The sequence below is a fragment of the Acartia tonsa genome, chromosome 6, assembly GCF_053477335.1.
Source record: "Acartia tonsa isolate MP-2025a chromosome 6, ASM5347733v1, whole genome shotgun sequence".
NCBI classification, from domain to species: Eukaryota; Metazoa; Arthropoda; class Copepoda; order Calanoida; family Acartiidae; genus Acartia; species Acartia tonsa.
In genome coordinates, this window is record NC_137265.1 from 10728871 (window position 1) to 10752673 (window position 23803).

Below are 23803 nucleotides of genomic sequence, written 5' to 3' on the forward strand. Positions count from 1 at the left end.
AGAGTTGTTTACCAAAGTATATCCACAGTTTAGAGTGTATTGACGTCACTGATGGTCGACAATATTTCATTACTATATTTATATTTCAGAGTTGTTTACCAAAGTATATCCACAGTTTAGAGTGTATTGACGTTACTGATGGTCGACAATATTTCATTACCATATTTGTATTTCAGAGTTGTCTACCAAAGTATATCCACAGTTTAGAGTGTATAGACGTCACTGATGGTCGACAATATTTCATTACAATATTTATATTTCAGATTTGTCTACCAAAGTATATCCACAGTTTAGAGTGTATAGACGTCACTGATGGTCGACAATATTTCATTACTATATTTATATTTCAGAGTTGTCTACCAAAGTATATCCACAGTTTAGAGTGTATAGACGTCACTGATGGTCGACAATATTTCATTACCATATCTATATTTCAGAGTTGTTTACCAAAGTATATCCACAGTTTAGAGTGTATAGACGTCACTGATGGTCGACAATATTTCATTATGATATTTATATTTCAGAGTTGTTTACCAAAGTATATCCACAGTTTAGAGTGTATAGACGTCACTGATGGTCGACAACAACCATTCAAAGTCATTGAGCGACAATTTAAGGTCAGTTTATCACATCTTTAAAGATAAACCAAAAAAAATATTTAAAACTCAAAGGAATTTTTCATTACTGTGAATTTTAGATAATTAAACTTAACTTAGACATGAAACTTAATCTTATTCAACATATTTTAATTGAAAAGATGAAATTTGAAAAAATTATAGTAAAATTTGTTACGATACTATTTACTTTGTTGATAACAATTCAAACATAATCCGTACATTGAATTACATTTAATAACTCAATAAACAATGCGACAAATTATTTTGAAGTAAAGACTTGCAACCATAGAAATTAATAAACAATTTTATTTAGTCTGTTTGTGCCTATCACGCGGGGAAGAGTCAGTATTCGACAGCCCTCAAAATTTGCAACCAATCCAAGAACCGAGATCCCGACATCCTACCTACAGACAGCCATAGGTATGGTAAAGTTGCGCTGCTATTATATAGTTGTCGTATGTCCGTTTGTCTCTACGTTAGAAATTAGAAATAAAGATTTTTTTCCAGTATGGCTCCGAATCTGATTAATATCCGCTGGATTAGAACCGGTTCTTAGCCATACTTAAAAATCATGTGTAGCATTATATCACAGACAATTATCCACGAATAATAGAATCAAAATCATAAAATTAAAACCAGTTTTGTTAGTCCGGGCCTTTGGACCTGAGGGTCTAACAAAGCTAGTTTAATCTTATATTTTTTTTAAATACGCGTAAAGCTGTTTATGATAGGATGCGATGAATAACTATAAAAATACAAATGGCCAATGATAGGCCAGTATAAATTTTATCATTGATTAATTAAAATGTATACTAGCCTTTTATGTCATTTTTTTAATAGGCACATTAGTAAGCTGCTTTCGATACCTGCTCCAAATTTAGGATTGTGATATCTCTTTTATAAAATCAGTTAATTATTTATTAAGTTTTATTTAATCTTAATATTTTAGGGTTTTCCTTAGTCCTGCGTCGCCAAATGAAGGCTCTGATTATATCAATGCTTCGTGGTTAACAGGTCAGTAATAACACATAGTTTAGCAGGGTAGGTAGACATATAAATAGCCCAAAACCTTTCTTTTGAAAATTTTGGAACGATTGGTCCATTCGTTTACGAGATCTAAGCGGACAATAGTACACATTAACAGAAATATATCCTGTTACTTATGTACATATTACTAGTAACGGCACTAGAAGCCTCTAGGGGCAAATAAGGTGATGGGGGGTTGAATTAGACACCCTTTGTTTTATTTTATTTTTTAAGTAAAATAAAATTTGGGGGGGGGGCTATAATTTTTTCTCTGTTAGGATTGCGGTACCATTCTCAAAAAATAGCTATTAACCTTCCCAGGACCTATGAAAAGTTACAATCTAAAGGAAAATTATATCGGTTTAGCGTTTAGCGCGAGCCTTTAGCAGACACAGACACAGATCCTGTTACTTTTTTATAAAGATGACATGCTGCTTTACTGTAACACTATTCTGATTACTAATTTGAAATATTGGAATGCATATTTTCAAATTGAAATTTCAATATTTACTACTACTACAAGCTAGGCCCTACCAACCAGGGAGGAAGTGGACATTGGGTTGTTAATTTCACTAAGTTTTATAACGTTTTCTTACTGGTTTGCTTAACAACTTTGGAGACTTTTGATTGAGTTAAGTGTCCAAACATTTCAATCACTAATTTTAATCTACAGAATAGGTAAATTTGTGTATCATTATTGGGGATGTACATCAATTTATTGGCCATTGTCTTATCCCTTTAGACCCCTGCCTACCAACAATGTTGTAAAATTTGTTGAAAATATTTGCATAATTCTCAAACTGCATTTGTAAAAATTCAAAATTGATAATGGCATTCTTGGAGAAATGTAGGAAACTGTAAAAATACAGAAAAATGCGTTTAATTTAGTAATTTGAAGTTGTTCTGCATTCCATAGATAGGATATATCTCTAAATTAAACACCTAGGGCAATAAGTGAAGTTATTCAAATCAGGCAGCCAGTCATTTAATTGCCCGACATTTCACTGAAAGTCTCAACTATTCAAGTAAATTTTTGACCAATTGCAGTCAATTAATTTTACCAACCTTAGTATGACTCAAATCGACGCATTCCCAATATAACTAACACATTACTGTTAAAGGGTGGATTCCAACGGACAATCGAACATTTTAATCGAACATCTTAATTTTAGAGCAGCTATGCCAATAAAAATTATCCTTTTATCCTAAAATTTTACCATTTGGAAGTGCAAACATGAAATTTATTGGATTTAAAACAAAGTTTATTATTCTTCTTTCATAATGCAATCGCCAAATACCTTTGGAAATCTCACTGTCAGAATGTCTTTTTGTTGCTCTGTGGTTCTGTAATTAGAATTACAATGTTATTAAAATTGTCGAACATTGGCAATAACATTCTAATGACAGATTACGTTATAAAGTTGTGGCGTTATGCTTCTAAAAATTATGACATTTACTAAAATACTAAAAGTTGTTGACAATTAGAATTACAATGTTATTAAAATTGTCGAACATTGGCAATAACATTCTAATGACAGATTACGTTATAAAGTTGTGGCGTTATGCTTCTAAAAATTATGACATTTACTAAAATACTAAAAGTTGTTGACAATTAACTTTTACTTTATATCGGCATTTTTGTTACATCTAGTATTACTATCAAAAACCTTAAAATCTTGGAGGCAAGAAACAAAGCACTTAAAATTATATGGATTCCCAAATTTTATAAATACGTTTCAATATTTAAAAACTGTAGGTACTCTCGATAAATTTGATTTGGTGGTACAAATAATTTTAATGTACAATAGAGTCAATTTTGTTTGTCGTCTTTTTGTGTATACATCAATTTATCTTCCAATGTCTTATCCCCTAAGATCCATGCTTAACCAGAAATAAAGATATTCTAATGATGATTTTTTTACTATAGTTTTATGTTGATATAATAACAAAAACAAAGATTAAGTGAGGGTCCATTGAGAAGAAAACATGTAGTTCTATGAAATCAATTTTAAATTTCCCTGAAAGTTTTCTATATCTACTTCTCTCTTTCTTGTATGAAAGTGTTTCTGAGAATATCATTCTAATATTTGACACCCATGACCCTATCTCCCCCCCCCCCCCCCCTCCATGTATTTTTATTTATAAGTATAGCAGCAATAGTAAGATAGTACTTATTTTAGACAGCTTTACGCGGATATTAAAATGAAAAATTATGATTATGATTTTATTTTCATATTCGTGGAAAATTGTCTGTAATGCGATGCTTTATATGATATTTCAGTATGTCTGATAACCGGTTCTTATCCAGCTGATATAAATCAGTTTGGAAGCATACTGTTAGTGTTCGCATAAAGAAAAGTTATTGTGTATATTAGGAAATATCAAGTAAGAGCCATGGGGTTTAGTACAGGCCACGCAGGGTTAGTGCCCCTCAATAAGGAATAAAACACCCCATTCCAGTCCTCATTTACAATTTATTTACGGGGCAGAGGAATAGCATTACATTTGTTTAAACTCAGTTCAACAAAGTAAAGAATTTATAAGAGGTTAACAACTTTAAATTTCTGTTTTTCTCAATATTTTCATTTAAGTTTTGATATCTAATTTTATCATTTATAAGTGGAGAAACTTTGAACAAAATATTTTGACTGTTCAGAAACTTTAGCTAAATATTTAAAATATTCAAACCTTTCATAAACTTTTAGCCAAAACAAATATTATATTTTACCATTTGAAAACTTTGCCGTTTGTAATTTAAATTTGACATTATTTAATAGGCACAATTATAATTTTCTTTTTTTCTACTGAGAAACTTTTTAACAATTAGTGTCTGTTTGTACTATTATGCATTATTCTTGACGGTTGGCTTTTATAACAAAAATGGTATTAACATGAAAGAAATTATGTAGTTTCTATATCAACATAGTCATTATGCCATTCGTAATAATAGATATATTATACGTGGATACTGTGAGATATTCTCACATACCCTGAAAAAAAATGTTTCTCCCAGCTGGCAAGTAAAACGAGACCCCCCCCCCCATCTCTTTCCATTTTGACTTTACCCCATCCCCTCTCCTGATCATGGAGAAGCGAATTGACCAATATCTGAGGACTACATTAATATTAACCTAAATTGACGTCAAAAATACTTCTGTCATGTATTCTATATCCATTATTAGAATAGTTTGTGTCAATTATACTTCAGTAATGACCACTTTTATTTAATGAAATATATAGGTTTCTAGAATAAAAAATGTCAGCTCATATATTGTTAACTTTTTTTATAATAATGCTTTATTCTAGGATTCTATAACCGGAAAGGCTTCATAATTAGTCAGCATCCGCTGGACAATACTGTGTCAGCCCTATGGCAGCTCGTCACTGAACAGGTAATAATTAGTCAGCATCCGCTGGGCAATACTGTGTCCGCCCTATGGCAGCTGGTCACTGAACAGGTAATAATTAGTCAGCATCCGCTGGACAATACTGTGTCAGCCCTATGGCAGCTCGTCACGGAACAGGTAATAATTAGTCAGCATCCTCTGGACAATACTGTATCAGCTTTATGGCAGCTCGTCACGGAACAGGTAATAATAAGTCAGCATCCGCTGTACAATAGTGTGTCAGCCCTTTGGCAGCTGGTCACTGAACAGATAATAATTAGTCAGCATCCGCTGGGCAATACTGTGTCGGCCCTATAGCAGCTGGTCACGGAACAGGTAATAATTAGTCAGCATCCGCTGGATAATACTGTGTCAGCCCTATGGCAGCTGGTCACTGAACAGGAAAACAATTTAAATCATATTCAACTGCTTTGTCTGGCGTCATTTATCGCTTTGTTTATCTAAACTATTAAACAGACAACAACAGAAACGAAAATAGATCAATTGTATATAAATTGTTCTAAGAGTTAAAAGACATATCTTGAAAATTTTTAATTCAAAGGAAATTCAAATTTATTTTATCCCCATCGACCTATCCTAATATTAAAATCTAAAAAAGAAATAACCTAAAACCATACAAAAAAAAACTATGTGAAGTTTCCCTTAAATAAAGAACTCAATTTTTCAGTAGTTATCAAACTCATAAGATTCAGACAAAAAACTCTTCTTCTTTATATAATTGAATATAATTTTAGGATGTGGAGGTGATGGTAGTTCTTACCTCTCTAGACAATGACGACTACCGACCATTCTGGCCGACCTCATATGGCAGTGAGATGATGTGGGATGCGGGTAAGTCAATATCAGGGTACTTTCCTTTAAAGTGCCTTTGAACCTCTCCTCCCCTTATTTTTTTTAAATAAGATAATAGGATGATATTTTTCCCCTACGTTTCAACCCGGCGTGGTCTATGTCTGCCGTGCCCTAACCCTGTAGTACCTTAGCCTAACTTAACTTAAAGTAGTAACCCCCCTTATTTTCAATCTATTTCAAAGCAGGGGGGGGGTTCTGTGCTGAAGACAAAGCACTTTGAGGAAAATTGTGAATCTTAGTTGCGCAGCTACTCTATGATAAAGATATTTTCATATGTATGTCTTATTTTCTACATCCGTTAAAAATTGGTCATCTCTTGTTATTAACAGATTTTAAACATTTTAAAGTTCTCAAAAAACTCTCAACAGCAATATGAAATTCCGTGTTAGATATATACGTTTAGTTTAAATAGCAAATCCAAAGATTTTTAACTTTGTATATTTGGATAATAAAAACTATATGTTACCATATTATGCTATATTATATCGTTCATAAAACTGCAAATATTATAAATTTTGCAGATTAAGTTTTGTCTTTATATCCCCATTAAATGTTGTGTTTAAGTCAGACATAAATTGTATGTATAGAGCAGTAAAGAATAAAATATTACGGGAAACGAGAATATTAACAAAGCTACTCTATAGCTAACAATGTTTTGTTAACCCGCGACTGTTGCTAAAAGTGTAGGACACGTGAAGGTGATAAGTTTGAATCTCGGCCCACTACACGTAATGACTAAGATATTAAAAATGTTTCCTACTGATGCTATGTCAGATGAGTGACCATAATAATAGAGCAATAAGAATGCTTTGGCCTAAACAGGCGTAACTAATTATCGTTGACCGTTAAGACTTTAGAAATTTCTCATGCAATCAATAATTATGCTTTTCATTAAAAATATTCGGCTTATAAACCTCAATAATTTTTTTTTAATTAAAAAATTTAATTTTGGAATTCTATTATTTTTCCATCTATTTTATATGGTAAGCATTAATATTTTGTGTGAACAATGAACAAGTCTTTACATTTACATAATATTCAAAATAAGGAATATCTTTTCTATATATTTGAGATTTAACATATTTTAAAAACTTAGTATCTAAAACTAAAGGGGTAAGGATGTTTGTAAGTTTGTCTGTCTGGCCATTAAGATCTTCCAAATTACTTGATCGATTTAGTTTATTGCTTATGGAAGCTTAATGTTTTGTAATGGAATCTGCTAATTTAAAGAAAAGGGGCTAAATTCGAGAAAAAAAATATCTTCTCCCATTTGCATTAAAATTGTTAGTGAAAATTATTAGTGAAGACAACCTGCCAACATTTTGTAATGCTAAAATTTAAATGTTTCTGTTTAGGTTACAGCCAGTTTACTGTTAGTTTATTAGCGATGGACGAATATTATCCAAGAAATATCAGATTAAGACTGGAGGTAAGTAAGATATATTCGTTAAGGAGCGAACATTTTCTATTACTTTACTTTTTAGGTACGCAGTGTGTCATTAAAAATGCACACTTTTTATCCTTCTTTCTTTTTCATAATAATAATACACATAAAAATTTCATAGCACACTTATTAAAATTTGTTCTGCATTAAAAGGGTACCCACAACTGTACTTTCCATTTGCATAGCCTTGTATGTTAATAGCTTTAAGGATATGCAGAAAGTGTCATGTGTGACGTCATAAAAATACGTCTATTGTACATCTCTTTTTTAAGGGTTTCATTTCCCACATCTTATCTCATCCCTCCTTTTTATGTGCATTTTTATGACGTCACACACGCTTTTAAACGAAAATTAACATATACCCAAATTGAAATCTTTGTATGTTTAATCCTGTGTTTTTTTAGGGAAGCCTTCCCTCTTCTTTACTTATCAGATGAATAAAAATATTAATTATATTTATAACTAATAGTATTCATATATGACAAACACATACTTACATATTTGGGTAATATGTTATATGGAAAGATTAAGTGTTTGTTTATATGTATAGACTTGCTGTATTTTTGGCACCTCATTAAACTTATGTAGTTGTTATTAGTATATCAACATCAAGCTAGAGTCATTATTAGAATGGCTTGCACGGTGGTTAGTGGAGCGGGGGGGTGGGGGGGGGGGGGGAGTAGAAGTCCCGCACCTATTCTAATTCTAGTTTTAAAAAGAAAAAGAAAAAAATTGGGGAAGAGGTAATTTCTTCCAGATGCGATTTCTCTCTCAAAATAGCTAAACACCTTGCCAGGATCTAATAGAAGATACATTGTATAGGTACAATATCGGCCCAACGGTTAGCGATTTCCTTTGGTACAGACAGATAGACATCCTGTTACTTTTATTTAAAGATTTCATGCTGTATATAAACCAAATGATAAGTCAGCAACATAGATATAGGTCTAACAGGGTATAATGTTGCCTTAAAGCTAGGTTAATGAGTCTGACCTTCCACCAGGAATATAAGAATAGGACAATGGAATGTAAAGTAACCTTTCCACCATGTTATTAGCTTTAAAATTTCATGAAAAAGTATGCTTCTAAATCAGGGATCTAAAGGGATGAGAGACCGGCCGATAAATGATTATACATCAAATTATCCCTTCTGTAGATTACAAGTATAATAATAATAATAATAATAATGTATTTCGAAATTCTGATTTGGTACAATATTGCATGTTTAATAAATATAGTCCAACGACTATTAAGAGAGTGACACTCAAATTTATGAGTGTCACTCCCTTATTAAGGTTACAATATGATATACTATAATACGTTACAAAATAACAAGATAATAATAATGAAAAAATGAGTATATTTGAGAGGTCAGTTTTAATGTATGCAATATTTGTTCCCCAGAATTCCTACAGTGGACGTCGTAAGGGAGGACAAGAATTTGTCTGCCCTCAATCACGCTCAGTGATTGTGACCCCGTAGGGGCCGACGGCTGTATTTCTTAGTTCACTCGTATGTCTGTCCTTATCCTGAGAAAGCCCCAATGAGGCTGACCCAAGCACCAAAGAGAGATACGAGATCCTTGGTGTGGGGGGGATTATCCCGGGGGGATCGAGGGAACCCCGAGGGCGATAGGGGTGGAGTCGCGGCATGCCAAAGAAGTAAAATAAAAAGATAAAAGATTAAAGATTATAAGTAAGTAATCCATTAGGACACTCAACTTAAGTAACCAACCAATAGAAATTCAATAAAAGTCTCCAAAGTTGTTATGCCAACGAATAAGAAAACGTTAAAATAAAACTTTGGGTACTAGTGTAACAAAAAGTCCAATGTCCCCTTCCTATCTGCTTGCAAATGTTTTTTTCTTTATTTTTCAATCTCCGCTTCTTTCATTACTTTTACATTAGAGAAGAAAATGTCTAGAACCATTAACAGATATATCTAAAGAATAGTAAAACCCAAAATTGATACAGACTTAAACCTATTTTAGGTAGAGGGAAATAGGTAAATATATCTGAGATTATACTACGTTCAAATCAGAGATAACCTAAATATGAAAGTAGCAAGCTTTTTTACTGTGTATCTGTATTTTACATATTTCATTGGATAGATTTTGACATTCTCAATTTTCAAGAAAAGTTATTGTCGGTCTAAGATACTCTATTGCATATATATCACATATGTCTAGTATTAATCCTTTATTTATTTAGTCTACAGCTCTAATAATACTTGCCTAATAAATAAACAAAAATATGTAATTACTATGCATATGGTTCAATATGCCCATAACACGCCAAAGAAGGAAACAAAAATTTGGAAAGTTAAAAGAAGTAAATTGTTGTGTTAGAGATGAGAAAGTTAAATTACCAGCAGTCAGAAGGACAGACAGAAAGATATAGAAACTAGAGTAGCTTTGCTTCTAAATACTTAAAGATGTAAATCATACGTTCCTCTATAAATTTGATGATTTTATTAAACCAATATAAAACTTATTTATTAACACAAACATTTAGAATTGGTATTGTTTTACGTCAAGATTATTGAGATAAACAAACCTTTACAAAGCTTGCCACTAGCAGCGCAACTACTCTATGTATGCATATCCTGTACTTTAGACTGGTTGAGTTTCAAGCAGACGGTTATTTATATACAAACTTGTAAAGCTTGCAACTAGTAGAGCAACTTCTCTATATCCATATCGGTTCCATTGGAATTCAGCCCACACGGGATTCAACCCACGGAATTCAGCCCAGCGGGATTCAACCCAACGGTATTCAGCCCAAACGGGATTCAACCCACGGTATTCAATCCACACGGGATTCAACCCACGGTATTCAGTCCATACGGGATTCAACCCACGGAATTCAGTCCATACGGTACTCAACCCATGGAATTCAGTCCATACGGGACTCAACCCACGGAATTCAGTCCATACGGGACTCAACCCACAGAATTCAGTCCACACGGGATTCAACCCATTATATATATGTACAATTACCAGTTTGAAAAAAAAAATTTTTTTTTAAATATTAGAAAAAAATTTTTTAAAAAGTTTATGTAAATTTTTTTATTTTAGAAATTATTTTATAAAATATGCTTTATAAAAAAAATTGAGAAAAAAGAATTATTTTCTAAAAATTTGTTTCTCAAATTTAAAAAAAAATATTGGTTTTTAAAACTGAGAATTTTATATATATATTGGGTTGAATTGGACTGAAACAAATATATTTTGTTTTCAAATTTGAGAAACAAATTTTTAGAAAATAATTCTTTTTTTCTCAAATTTTTTTATAAAGCATATTTTATAAAATAATTCCTACAATAAAAAAATTTACATAAATTTTTTCAAAACTTTTTTTTAAAATTTTCTAAAAATTTAGTTCTCAAATTTAAAAAAAAAATATATTTTTGAAAACTGGTAATTTTAGATATATAATGGGTTGAATCCCGTGTGGACTGAATTCCATGGGTTGAGTCCCGTATGGACTGAATTCCGTGGGTTGAGTCCCATATGGACTAAATTCTGTGGGTTGAGTCCCGTATGGACTGAATTCCATGGGTTGAGTCCCTTGTGGGCTGAATTCCGTGTGGGCTGAATCCCGTGGGTTGAATCTTGTGTGGGCTGAATACCGTTGGGTTGAATCCCGCTGGGCTGAATTCCGTGGGTTGAATCCCGTGTGGACTGAATTCCAATGGAACCATCCATATCATATACTCTAGACTGGAGGTGTAAGCAAGGAGGTGACGGCTATAGAGACAACAAACTATTAAAGCTTGCAACTAGTATAGCAACTTCTCTATATCCATATCTTATACTCTAGACTGGTGGTGTAAGCAAGGAGGTGACGGTTATTGAGACAACAAACTGGCCGGCACAGTGCTCCCCTCTCTCCACAGTTTTTGATCTGGTTAAACAGGTGAATAGATATTATAAGCCATAGTAGAAATAAAGTTTGAACAGAAATGACATTTATATAGATATGAAATAGCTTTACAAAGTGTCTCAAAAGCTCAGCCGTGTGACGTCATAAAAATCCATCACTTTTTTAGGGGTTTCCTCCTCTCATCCCTCATTTTTCTAACGTCACACGGCTGATCTTTTGAGACACTTTGTAAATCTTCAATATGAATTGAAATTTTAAAAGCAGATTAGTATAAAAAGAAATAACTGCAATATAAGATCAAAAATATTTTATGAAGCTATTTTTAAGTAATCCATTTTCATTGTCTATAGTGCAAAAAAAGTTGCCTTCTTTCATTTTGTTTATATGTAGATATTTAAACAACAAATTATATTCATAGGTTGAAGAGGAGACCATCGACCCAACTAGTAGACGCAGTTCCAAGCCAATCCTTGCCATTGACAGGTATAATATCTTTTTTTATTCCTGAAGTATTTATTTAGGTTCTTCCATTAATTTTGGGCTTAGAGGCGTTCTAGACAGTTCATTGTTATATAATTGTATTGGAGACGTTTTTTTAAACAGAGTAAAATTTTCTTACTTTTTAAAACGGTAAGATAAGAATACTTTTGCATGCAGTTTTCCAGGTAGTAATAAGAGCTGTCCAAAATCCAGGTATAATTTGTGTACACCTAATAATTAACGCAATTTTTAAGTTATATAAAAGATGTTCAGAAATGCCCCAAGAAACTTAACATATATAACATGAAAAAACTAAATATTTAGAGTTGCAAATTTCATTTTGTAATTGTTAAATATTAGAATGTAAAATTCTGGCAAGGTTTATCAAGAGAAGCCATACACTATGTCATTAATTTTAAAATCTTTTGCATTAAATATTGTATTTCATAATTGTTTGCAGTAGCGAAGCTGCAAAAAGAATACTTGTATGTTGTTTAAATTTTTGTTCAATTTTGTTTTGTCTGAACCAGTGAGGCGTTTGAGTTTCCTCATTTAGGTAAGCTTAATGGAGGTCCTAAGATGGTTCTAGGCCTTTTTATTTTTAGTTTAAGTCTTGGAATGATTTTGAAATAGCCTCTCTCCCTGCACTTTAAATAAAGCCTCTAGTTTCTAGGTGAACAGACAATTTAAACAAATTAGAAAAAGTAACTGTATGTCAATAACATGTTACCTAGTTATCTATAATACAAGGTAGCTTGATGTCTGTCTGTCTGTCTGTCCGTCCGTCTGTCTGAAGCTTAAGATCTCGGTAACCAATGAACCGATCGGATTCTACTCTTCAGGGAATATACCTACTGGTCCTGTGGTGGTTTTAGGCTATTTACCCCAAAAAAAAAAACCTCCCCCCCCCATTTTTTCCTTGGTCCTTTTTTTCTGAAGATTTCCTTGGTCCTTTTTTTTGCTGAAGATTTCCTTGGTCCTTTTACGAATTTGGCCTTAAGACTAGGGGCGAAGCCGCTAGTTTTTTATAATGTGTCACTACATGCACATTCGATATTATCATCCTTGTTCTATTTTGCAAAGTTTGCAATATTACTTATCAATAATTCAAAAAATTAATAAACAAGAATAAGATATATTTAAAACAATACAACTATAGATTTATCATAATTTAATATATCTTTTTAACCAGGGATCTCCAGGGATAAGATAATTGCCATTTAATTGATTTACATCTTAAGTGATGATACACAAAATTACCTCTTCTGTAGATTACAGTTAGTAGAGGAAAAGTTTTTACACTCAAATTAATGAACCAACCATTATTAAACTTTGGAGAGTAGTGTAATAAACAACCCATTGTCCCCTCTCTCTTTGGTTTTGACTGTGTTATAAATAGACTTTTAAACCCCCACTACCACTTCAAAATATCTAACACCAAGAACCTTTTATATTATTACTGATTCTTTACACTCTTAAGTAATTAACTATTTTCAAAGATTACTCGGAAATTTAATGGTTGTTTTTATCCTGTGTCTTTTACTTAAATTACTAGAAGGTACGTCAGCTGCATAAATAACACAAACGAGTATAGGGATGTCGTTTAATCTGTAAAGGTAGCTGAATGAGAAACCCACCCGGGGGAAGGTGATCGGTTGAAGTCTTAAATCAAATGCCTTGGCTAATTAAAAGGCGAAATTCATTAGCATTTAGAGAAAGAATTTACATGAAAAAAGGTCGTGCAATCAAAGGATTATCCAGTTATCCCTGGGCATTACACCGCAGTAAATCAATATTCTTGTTGCCTTAATCTGTGAGATTTATTAGCGTTTTTTTTTGCGGTTGCCGAATCCTGTTTCTTTCCTGAACAATTAAAGCTCGCAATAGAGAGTTAGAGTCCATTAATCTAATTAATTTTAATTTCATTAGCAAGATACAATGTAACATGACATATATATACAGGGTGTTCCAACTAATGAGTAAGATACAATTTACAATGTAACATGACACAAACATAAGTATATACAGGGTGTCCTAAATTATTAGTAATATACAATGTAATAACAAACATATATATGTGTATATATAAAATACATATATACAGGGTGTCTTTAAAAAATTATTGATGAGATAATTAAAAAGGATGAGAACATTTTTAAGTAGATAAGCACAAACAATGTCATGGATGGACAAACGGACAGTAATTTACAAAGCAGATGTTCAGTGGTCATAAATAAGAGAAAATAAATAAAAAAAGAGAAGAAAAAAAGATTTAGCTGTCTTAAAGAGGGTCTGAGAAGACCACGTTTTCCACACTAACGATGTTTCAGTCAGTCATACAGACGGACATTCTAAATATAGAGGTGTTCTTTCCTTATATGAACACTATATATTTATATGGGGCTATAAAATCATTTTAATTGTATTATGTTGTTAAGGGAATAATGAAATAACAGATTAATTAGACACCCTGTAGAATACTTTATACATTAATAAAAGGGGGAGTATAACATTATGAGATTTACTTAATTAATTATAAATTTTCCGTGTATCTTTCATCTTAATAAAAAGGAACTACTTTAGTATATGTTTCATTTTCTTCTAACATCATTTTATTTAAACACAAAAAGTAATTCTTAAGACTTATTCTTAAGTTTTTTTGGGGTGAAATATAACAAAACAAATTAAATTTATAGATAAATATAAACGGTTACGCTCCTATTATCTAGGGACTTTGTTTTCGAAGGGTTAGGTATTAACAAAAATGACCATGACCATCCTAAGACTATCTAAAAATAGAATAAACTGAAGATAGCCTCTCTAAAATATAGAACTCAATCGATTGAGAAATCTGCAAGCCACAGACAGCACAACCTTTCTTTATTTAATAGGATAAACAATATGAAATAGGTGTTTAAGTAGCTTTACTGATTGTGATTTTGATACAATTCACACAAAATGCCTGTTGGTCACTGATAACACCTAATATGCACCTAATAAGCAACAAATTATCTGTCAAATCTATGTTGATTTATTTCCACGTACTCTTAACTGTTGGTCTGTAATGCTTCCTTTTCTTTAGAAACGGAGGTCGTCAGGCGGGAACTTTCTGTGCCCTGATGTCATTGTGGCAGCAAATAGAGTTTGAGGGATGTGTGGACGTGTATCAGCTGGCCAAATTGTTCCATTACAGCCGGCCTGGCATCTGGAGGTCACAGGTACGCACAAATAATCATTAGTGACACTAAATCTATTGTTCTTCTCCGAAAGTAAAAAATGTACCTAATGCTACTATGTCATTTTAAAAAGCTCTTTATGGTGGCTATAAAAATGGCGTCATACAATACAAACTACCAGTCATAAGCCATAACATGGACATTTGAATTGACCAATGGTAGGCCAGTATGACATCATTTTTTTACAGGCACTATAAATAGCTTCTCGTTAGCATAACGGTAATTGTAATTGTACCTCAATTGTAAAAATTTAAAAAAATTTATCCGTACTATGTTAGATATTACTTTAATTTTAAAAGGAAGGCGATTGCCTTCGTTAAACATTCATATTCTGGGTTTCCATTTAGATTTGGTTGTCTGTAATTATAAAAGAATGGACCAAAATATACAATTACAGTCGCTGTCTTGATCGAGATGAAAAAAGTCTTGTAACACGAAACCTAATAATGTTAATATCTAGGAGGACTACCTATTCATGTACTGCGCACTGGAGGCCTACATCACCAACAACGGAACTACCACTTATAATTTTAATATCTAGGAGGACTACCTATTTATGTACTGCGCACTGGAGGCCTACATCACCAACAGCAGAACTACTACTAATAATTCTAATATCTAGGAGGACTACCTATTCATGTACTGCGCACTGGAGGCCTACATCACTAACAACGGAACCACCATCCCTAGTCCTGTGGATATTGATGATTGGAGAAACCAATATCAACTCAACGGCTGTGTTAGGAATGAACATTGATTACATGATTATTTTATAAAAGCATTGCTACTTTTAGTTTTAAATTTCAACAAAACCATTGTCAAAAAATAATGCTTCTTAGAAAACAAAAAAAAAGTTGTTGATCAAACGCTTTTCTTAAGTCTAAGCTACATTAATTAAAACAATTTATAAGAGATCCAAATGAATGCTGGATCAGAATCGGTTTTCATCCATATTGAAAATCATGTATAGCATAGTATGAACGACATTTTTTCAATGAATATTAAAATGAAAATCATAAATTTATAACCAGTTTTGTTTTATTGAAAATACTCTATATTCAAAATAAGACATTCCAGATGATATATTATGTAAATTATATGTATAATTATATACATATACTTTAATTAAGTATATCTAATTGAATCCTAATTACCCAACTACCTACATTGCTTAAACCTTTGTTATCCTTTAAAAGTAGGGATTTAAGATTATGCAAAATAATTAGTTTTAACTAATGGTTTTTGAGTCGTTAAAGCAAAATATTACAAAAACAGAAAAAAAAGATTAAACGTCTAGTTATAAAAGCTTATTTGATATTAAAAAAAGGGATTTTCCTTTTATAGATTAACTTCAATTTTCTTGTTTATGGGAGGCTTTTAAAAAACTTAATTTAAAATCTATGAAATTGTTGAAAAAGTCAAAACAGATTGACATTGCTACGCTTATTATAAACCTAATAGTCCTTGTTTATTACATGATTTTATAATTTTTACTATTTACATATCTCTTTTTTCTTGGACTTATTCCGATATTAAAGATTCATGACGGTTAAGATAAATTAAACTTTATATTACATTTAGATAAGGATTTGATCATGCTAGATTTATTTAAGTTAGGTCATACAACGAGCAAGTATAAAAGAGCCCCTTTTAGTTCGTAGATTCATATGTATCCTATTAAATGAAGCTTTACATAGGTTTTAAAATGGATTTAGGCTACTTTTCTGCCACTTTTCCCACCCATAATCACATGGGTACATCACTCTTATAATATTGAAAATAAACGAAAAGTAAAAATTTAAGATATTTTTCAAACTCAAATTTTATGAAATATCATTAAAATAGCTTCACGTATGTCTAATGTAATACTGTAATAATTCTGTTGTACACTGTTAAAAAAAAAAATTAGCATTAGATAATACTATATGTTCATTTCATTTCTGTATAGCATCATCCCATACGTTCTAGCAAAAAAACCTCATTATGATATAAGGAAGATTCCAATACTGTATTGAGTATTACTTAGTGTATTATGGAGTAATATGTATTACTAAATAAAGAATGTGCATCTTATAGTATTATCTAATACTCTCTATGGAATAAAATTCAATACGTTAGAAGGAAGTTTTTAATACTCTGGTTCGTAATGTTTGTTACTCTGTAGGGTAAGAATTGATACTAAAAACGTAATATCTCTGTATAGTAATAGTTATTACGTTATATAGTACTTCATGATGTTATATATTCATTTTGTAAATACAGCACACTTACGGGTTTGGGTCTAATACAACCCCAGTGTATCAATTGATACTAAATGAAAAAATATTTTTTACAGTGTGTAAGAAGTTACTTGAATAAATTATAGGATAATAGTAGCGCAGATACTCTTCAATTTGGGTATTAACTCATTAAGATTAACTTAAACATAGTATTTAATAAGTATGTCACAAGGTCATTCTAATTAATGTATTATAGTTTATTTTTGTGATAAAATGATCCTTGTTATAGAATATCTGTATTAACCAACTCTAAGTTAAACATGTTATGTATAATATCTATCTAAATTCCCAAAGTTTATGACTTTATCTAAAGTTCAGATATACAACCATATTAGTATGCTAAAGTTGGTAGTATAAACTAAAAACAGTGAATAAATATGTATCTACCAGTGGATACGCCCCTAGTGGACTCTAGGGTCTCTTCAGGATTTGTATTTTCAGGATAGCAAAAAAATTGGGGGCGATTTCTCTTGGGCGGTTGGAAATGCCCTTTCCAAAATAGTTATAAACTTTCCATGGACGGACATACACAATGAAAGACAAACATCATGTTACTTCTATATATAGATTTTTAGTACAACCATTTTTATAACTTATAAAGTTATAAAGAAGAACTATTATACATTGATGATATCATTGTTTCTTAAACAATTTTTATTTACAACATCTGAGATACAGTTTACATGAACAAGTTTACTCTAATTTAATTTATTGCAGTGCTATTTAAAAAAAGATACCAGTTTAAACTATTCCAGGGTTTTTTGCCACCTATAACTCGCCAACTTTGATACTATACATATGTTTGAAATGTAGGATTAAAAGTTGTAGATAGATATAGTTTCATAATTAATGCAAGTTTGTATATAAATATGTATATTTGTAGTATAAAATTAACAACTTTTTCCTTACTCATGCAAAATAAAGTAAGATATAATAGTATAGAATATAGGAGAACCATCCCTTAGTTATACTAATAATAACAGGTGGTAGGAACAATCCGACAATATTATTATTTTAAATTGTACACATTTTTTATGAAGTGCTATTTTTTCTTTCATTGCGGATTTTGCAAAGATTAAACATTTCATCACTCGTATTACGGGATTGAATCATAAGTGACTAATCATAAACAATGGTCTTGTGCCGTAGAAATTTCTTTTTAAGTTTGACGGATTATTTTACCTAATTTACCCCATCTAAGGCAATGGTAAGCTTTTTTGTCTGTAGTGAAGGATCTCGCTAACCGCTGAACCGATATAGTTCTTCTTTAAAGTGAAGCTTCTTATAGTCTAGGGAAGGTTTTCATAAATTTTGTGGGAGGAAATCTACAGCCTTTCAATATAAATAAAAATAATTTTTCTTTTTCTTTTTAAACCTCAAATTACAATTAAAAGAGGGATCAACTTTCTCCTCTTCCACTTTAAGTGCTCCTAGAGTCTTCTAGGGACGTATACGCTAGTTATATTATATATTGTTAGCATAGCTACTCAAAATTATACTTTGTCTTGTAAGTCAATCATCCATTTAAATAAATCATTAAAATTTGTACGTTGAATGTTCATATTTTGACAGAGTTAGCAAAGTGTACACTGACTGCGTGGATCAGACTGTTGACAAGGTAACAGTTTTCAAAATTATGCGCAGCATTTTAATCTTTTCGCGCTATTTTATGGCATTTGAGTCAATTCCAACAATTTAAATTTCTTACTATTTTAATTGCTATTGATATTTTATTTTATCACAATTAGTGAAACAGTTAGTAGATGTAATCCAGTCGTTTTGTGGTATTTTTTCAGTAATTCTATTAAAAAAAGTAATAAGCTTTTTTGTCCGAACCAATATGGTTTTCTTTTACAGTGAAGCTTTTTATAGGTTACGGGATGGTTTTAGGCTATTTATTTTTTTAAGGCTGAATATAGTTTAGGATATTTTTCCGCCTTCCATATTCCTTCTAATATAGAGCCTCTAGATGCTAGGGGCGCATTTTCTAGTTTACTATAAAACGAGTAGTTAACTTTATATATTGTAGGTGTGGGACCCTATGTCTGACTCTCTCCGAATACCTCCAGATGGGCAGGAATCTGCCTCACTGCTGAGACACCAGGAGGAACTCGTTATCACAGATACTATTCAGGTTTAAATTTATTAATCCTTAAAGAAGTAATTAGATGTTTCTCTGTGTGTCAGTACTTTAAGATCTCGCCATCCGCCGTACCATTATTGTTTTTCAGCCAAGGAAGATTTATGGCTATTAAAGGGGAGAATGCCTCCACCCAAAAGAAATCACTCTTAAGAAAAAAAATCATTTTAAAATTTAAAAGAAAAGGGGTGGTTCGACTTTACCTCCCACCCTTTACTTCAAATGCTCCTAGAGGTTTCTTTCCAAGTTTCAAGCTCACAGAAGGATTATGAATTTCGATGTCTCAATATCTTTAAGTATCTAATTTAAATGGGCATACTGATAAATTAAAAAACTATTTTTTATTTTAATAAAAATCTTTATGTAATATCATAGTTTTAAAGTATTAAAGATAAATCTTTTAATTCTTACTAATGGTTTATACATATTTAGATTACTTTTGCTTTTGAAGTTTATTCATAATCTAAAAATTAGATAAATGAATGGACCTCTATGTTTTAGGATTGCCATTTTTATTATTATTATTTAGGCTTTGTAATTTCAATAAGGTGTAGAAACTGATCTCATTTTTTAGAAACTAAGAACTATTTATTAGAATGGTAAATTAACTTTTCTAATACACAGATATCCATTAGTGCTTTTATATGTTGAATTGAATAAAAAAATTTATATTTATTTCAATTTCAGTGAAAACTGCAGAAGAAAACTATCCAAATATGACAAGAAGAGCTTTGAAAAATTAAGAAATGATATTTTTGCTATTTGAACAATTTAGTTAAACGCCAATCAAACGCCATTGCTATATCAAAAAAGTGCATTTATGAGTAATGATTTTTGGAGGTGTTCAATCACATCCGTGAAAGTGTTTAATCCCCAAAATAGCAAAAAAAAACTACAAATCCAATTCCAAAACGAGAGTGAAGGAATAAAACAGGACTTTTGTTGCTGTGGTAATAAAATCGCAGTACCAAAGGATATTGTAAAACTTTATTTTTGTTTTCAAGAAGTATTTTTGTGGACGCGATTGAACACCGACTATCGGACAGTAAAAATGATTTTCAATGTTACCAGGGATATTCCGGCAAATGAGTGGCACGCCATGTTAAGGGGAGGGGGTGCATCAATTTTAGAATAACCGTTTGGGACATTTTTGATAAGTTCGAATTAAAATTTTGTAAATGCCCTAATATACCTCAATATTTTATTCTTTTTTTCACAAAATCTTCATGAAAGTTCCTCAATTTATGTTTTATTTTTTTAAGTTTTACATTTGTTTGATGAAATATATCCGAATTTATTGAAACTGTCCTGAAAGATGATCTCCAATCTAATAGTAAAGCCATTATTAGAATGCAAAAAAATAGCATTTTCTGATGAATATATTTTTACCAAACTTTCATTCTACAAAATAGAAATTTGCAAATAATGTGTTTAGTAGCGCAGCTACTCTATAATAAGGAAATTTTGATACGTCCGTCTGTCTGTAAAAACATTTTAATAGATCTTGAGCCTAGAGTGCATTTTCTTCCACATTTTTTTGTAATTCGAGCTGCGCTACATAAGAACATTATTGTATTTGTTTTCTTTTGTTATACTTTGTAGTTTTATAAAGAATGTAAATCAGTATTTAATAAACATTAAATCAAAAGAATATTTTATTTTGAATAATCAAACTCAAAAGTTCCTTAATTTGAAGTCTCCAATGCCCAAAGGGTATTAAAAAAGTTTTTTTTTATTAAAAAGAATAAGTCATAAAAAATATGAAATTTAGTTATACAGTGTGTTTTTATTTAAAGGAACGATATTTATTTCATTTAACCCACTTACCATAGACAGAAATTAAAAAATAAGAAATAAATAAATAAAAAGAGGATAACGCCAAACTTCCCAAGCCAATAAAGAATTATGATATTAATTTCTGTCAATGGTAAGTGGGTTAAATAAAGCAATACTTTTGTTCCTCTAAATAAAAACACAATATAAAAGTGTCAAATATCTAGTCCTTACAAATTTTAAATTACATTAATTTAATTTCATTAACAAATAGAAAATTGAATGCAAATTTTTGTAAAATGGACTAAAAGTAAATTTTTGCATACTCTTGTTTAGAATTATATTATTATTATATATATTTACTGTAAGCTTGCCATTTTATATGTTTGTCATTGTTTTTTTATTTTAAAAAAATTATTTATTTATATTTTTGAATATACAGCTACATTCATGTCATAAACTTTCATTATGATACTAAAAAAAAATTTGAAGAAATATAGAAAAAATCCGTTAATGACATTATTTAATTCAATATATTTAACAGTAACTGTTCAGAACTTAAAATGCACAATGAAAGCGTGGTGAATGAAAACGAGCGTGAAAACAAGTTTTTTACAGAGGCTGCGCTCTTTGTGCATTTTAAGTTTTGTTTTTAGGCCATGTCAAGCCGATTCTAATGTTTTTTTTTCGGTCAACTGAAATAAATTAATTAATTTAAACTGAAGCTGTATTTTTTAGTCTGCATTTTTAATTAAATATTATTGTGATACCATGTTTATTGTTATTATAATCATATCTTAACATTTGAATTTCTACCAAAGAAAATAAATTCTTTACAAAATTGTTGGTGTTTTTTTATATACTTTATAACAAACATTTTCCTGTATATCCGTTTGCATGTATTAGTATTACATCTTAATATCTTCATTTGAACCCAAAAAATATTATTAAAGATCATGAATACTGCTTTTGCGTAGGATATCTAACCCGGCAGGGATCTACCTTTACAGAGGGCTTTATCCTAAGGATTCTTACCCAGCGGGGCTCTTCTAACCCTGACTTAATCTAATCGATCCTTTAAAGCTTCAAGATACCTTTTTGCTAATGACTCTACGATCATAAAAAGTTAGTTATCATATAAACTTGTTATTAATCTACTCAAGATTTTTTTAAAGTACAAAATCCCAAAAAAAAATAAGAACATGTTTACCAATTTGCTTTTAGAAATAGAGAAGTTAAAAATTCAAATTAACAAGATTTTCCCCGCGAAGAAAATGAGAGTTGCTTTATAGCAGGGCAATAAAAATTAGCATTAAAGGTCCATTTAAACTTGGTGCAAGTGTTAGAAACCAGATTTACTAGCTGTATATGCAGAATACTATTACAATTAATGGGTATTTTGGTTCCATTTCAATTGCACCCAAGCATACTTGCCAAAAATGTGTAGTTATCCTTGTATAAAAGTAACAGGATGTCTGTCTGTACTTAAGGATCTCCCCTTTACAGTGTAGGTCCTGAAAAAAGGGTTATAATTATTGTGGGTTGGCTTAACAACTTTGGGGACTTAAGTTTATTTTGATTGGTCGGTTCATTAATTTAGGTGTTTAAACATTTCAACCACTTATTATAATCTACAGAAAGGGAAATTTTGTATATCATAATGAGAATGTACATCAATTTATCGGCCATTGTTTTATCCCTTTAGATCTGTCCTGAATGCCATTAATCATCTACATGTACAATATCACAAAAGTGTGTAGTCTTAATGTCATTAGACCATCAATATGTCAATAATATGTTAGTCATGGCCACTTTTTATGTAATCTCTAAAGTCGATTTTATTACCTTATATGTAAAAGATTTCGGTGTACTTTGCGGTGCAACCACCAGCAAAACTCTGTGCACGATCCTTCTGTTATTAATGATTGAGAGCTGACGTTGTAATCCCATATTTTTCTATATGTGATAGATATGACAAGGAAGATAAAAGTTTGTGTGCAAAAAAAAAATTCCAGATTTTTTGCAAATTTGATTTGCCATAAGAGTTAGGGAAATAAGGATATGGAAAGTTTAATCATTTCTAAAATAAGCATACTTCCTTCTAAAATTAAATACCTTGTTGGGGAGGTGTTATCTTTTTGATTTAAAGATATCATCTAGAGAACCCAAAAGTATCATCCACTTGTAATGGGATGTAATAATCTAAGGCACAACACCCTGCAAACAACCAACCCTTTCATTGCACGACCTTGCCTGGAAGTCCTATTAACTGTGCATGTTCATAAGTTGCGCCTGTTTACGGTCCAGGGCATTCCCATACTCTCACTATTAATGTCAAGCGCCAGACAAAGTAGCAGCTGTAGACCATTTTTAACGTCTCTTTTGTGACGCCGTGTGGACCAGCCTCGAACCTGACACTTCCCTGTCAACAAGCATTCAGGCTAGCATTTACTGAACCGCAGGTTGAATACTGAATGTAATTTTTCATGTCTTTAATGTATCATTTTGTTTCCATTTACGCCTGAACATGGTAAAAAGTTTTCTGTATGATATTTTTGAATGGCTGTCATATTCATATTTAAGATCATACGCATACCAAGGGCGTTCCATGGTGCAATATAATCTTGTTTTGTAGCAAAGCTTCTCTAAAACCACAAAATGTCCA

General features: G+C 31.3%; 1 protein-coding gene across 2 annotated transcripts in view; it reads left to right on the plus strand.

Moving 5' to 3' along the window:
• LOC145321792 (putative receptor-type tyrosine-protein phosphatase mosPTP-1) overlaps positions 1-21979 on the plus strand; it is a 121359-nt gene extending 99380 nt beyond the window's left edge. For both annotated transcript variants that reach the window (XM_080163411.1, XM_080163412.1), the window contains 13 exons: positions 525-617; positions 931-1037; positions 1567-1631; positions 4950-5035; positions 5785-5881; positions 7258-7331; positions 11168-11263; positions 11649-11713; positions 14793-14928; positions 15569-15688; positions 18796-18843; positions 19255-19359; positions 20053-21979. In XM_080163411.1, the coding sequence (XP_080019537.1) occupies positions 525-617; positions 931-1037; positions 1567-1631; positions 4950-5035; positions 5785-5881; positions 7258-7331; positions 11168-11263; positions 11649-11713; positions 14793-14928; positions 15569-15688; positions 18796-18843; positions 19255-19359; positions 20053-20055 (1095 nt within the window). In that variant the 3' untranslated portion in view covers positions 20056-21979. The remainder of the gene's footprint in view (positions 1-524; positions 618-930; positions 1038-1566; positions 1632-4949; positions 5036-5784; positions 5882-7257; positions 7332-11167; positions 11264-11648; positions 11714-14792; positions 14929-15568; positions 15689-18795; positions 18844-19254; positions 19360-20052) is intronic.
• Positions 21980-23803: the final 1824 nt, after the last annotated feature.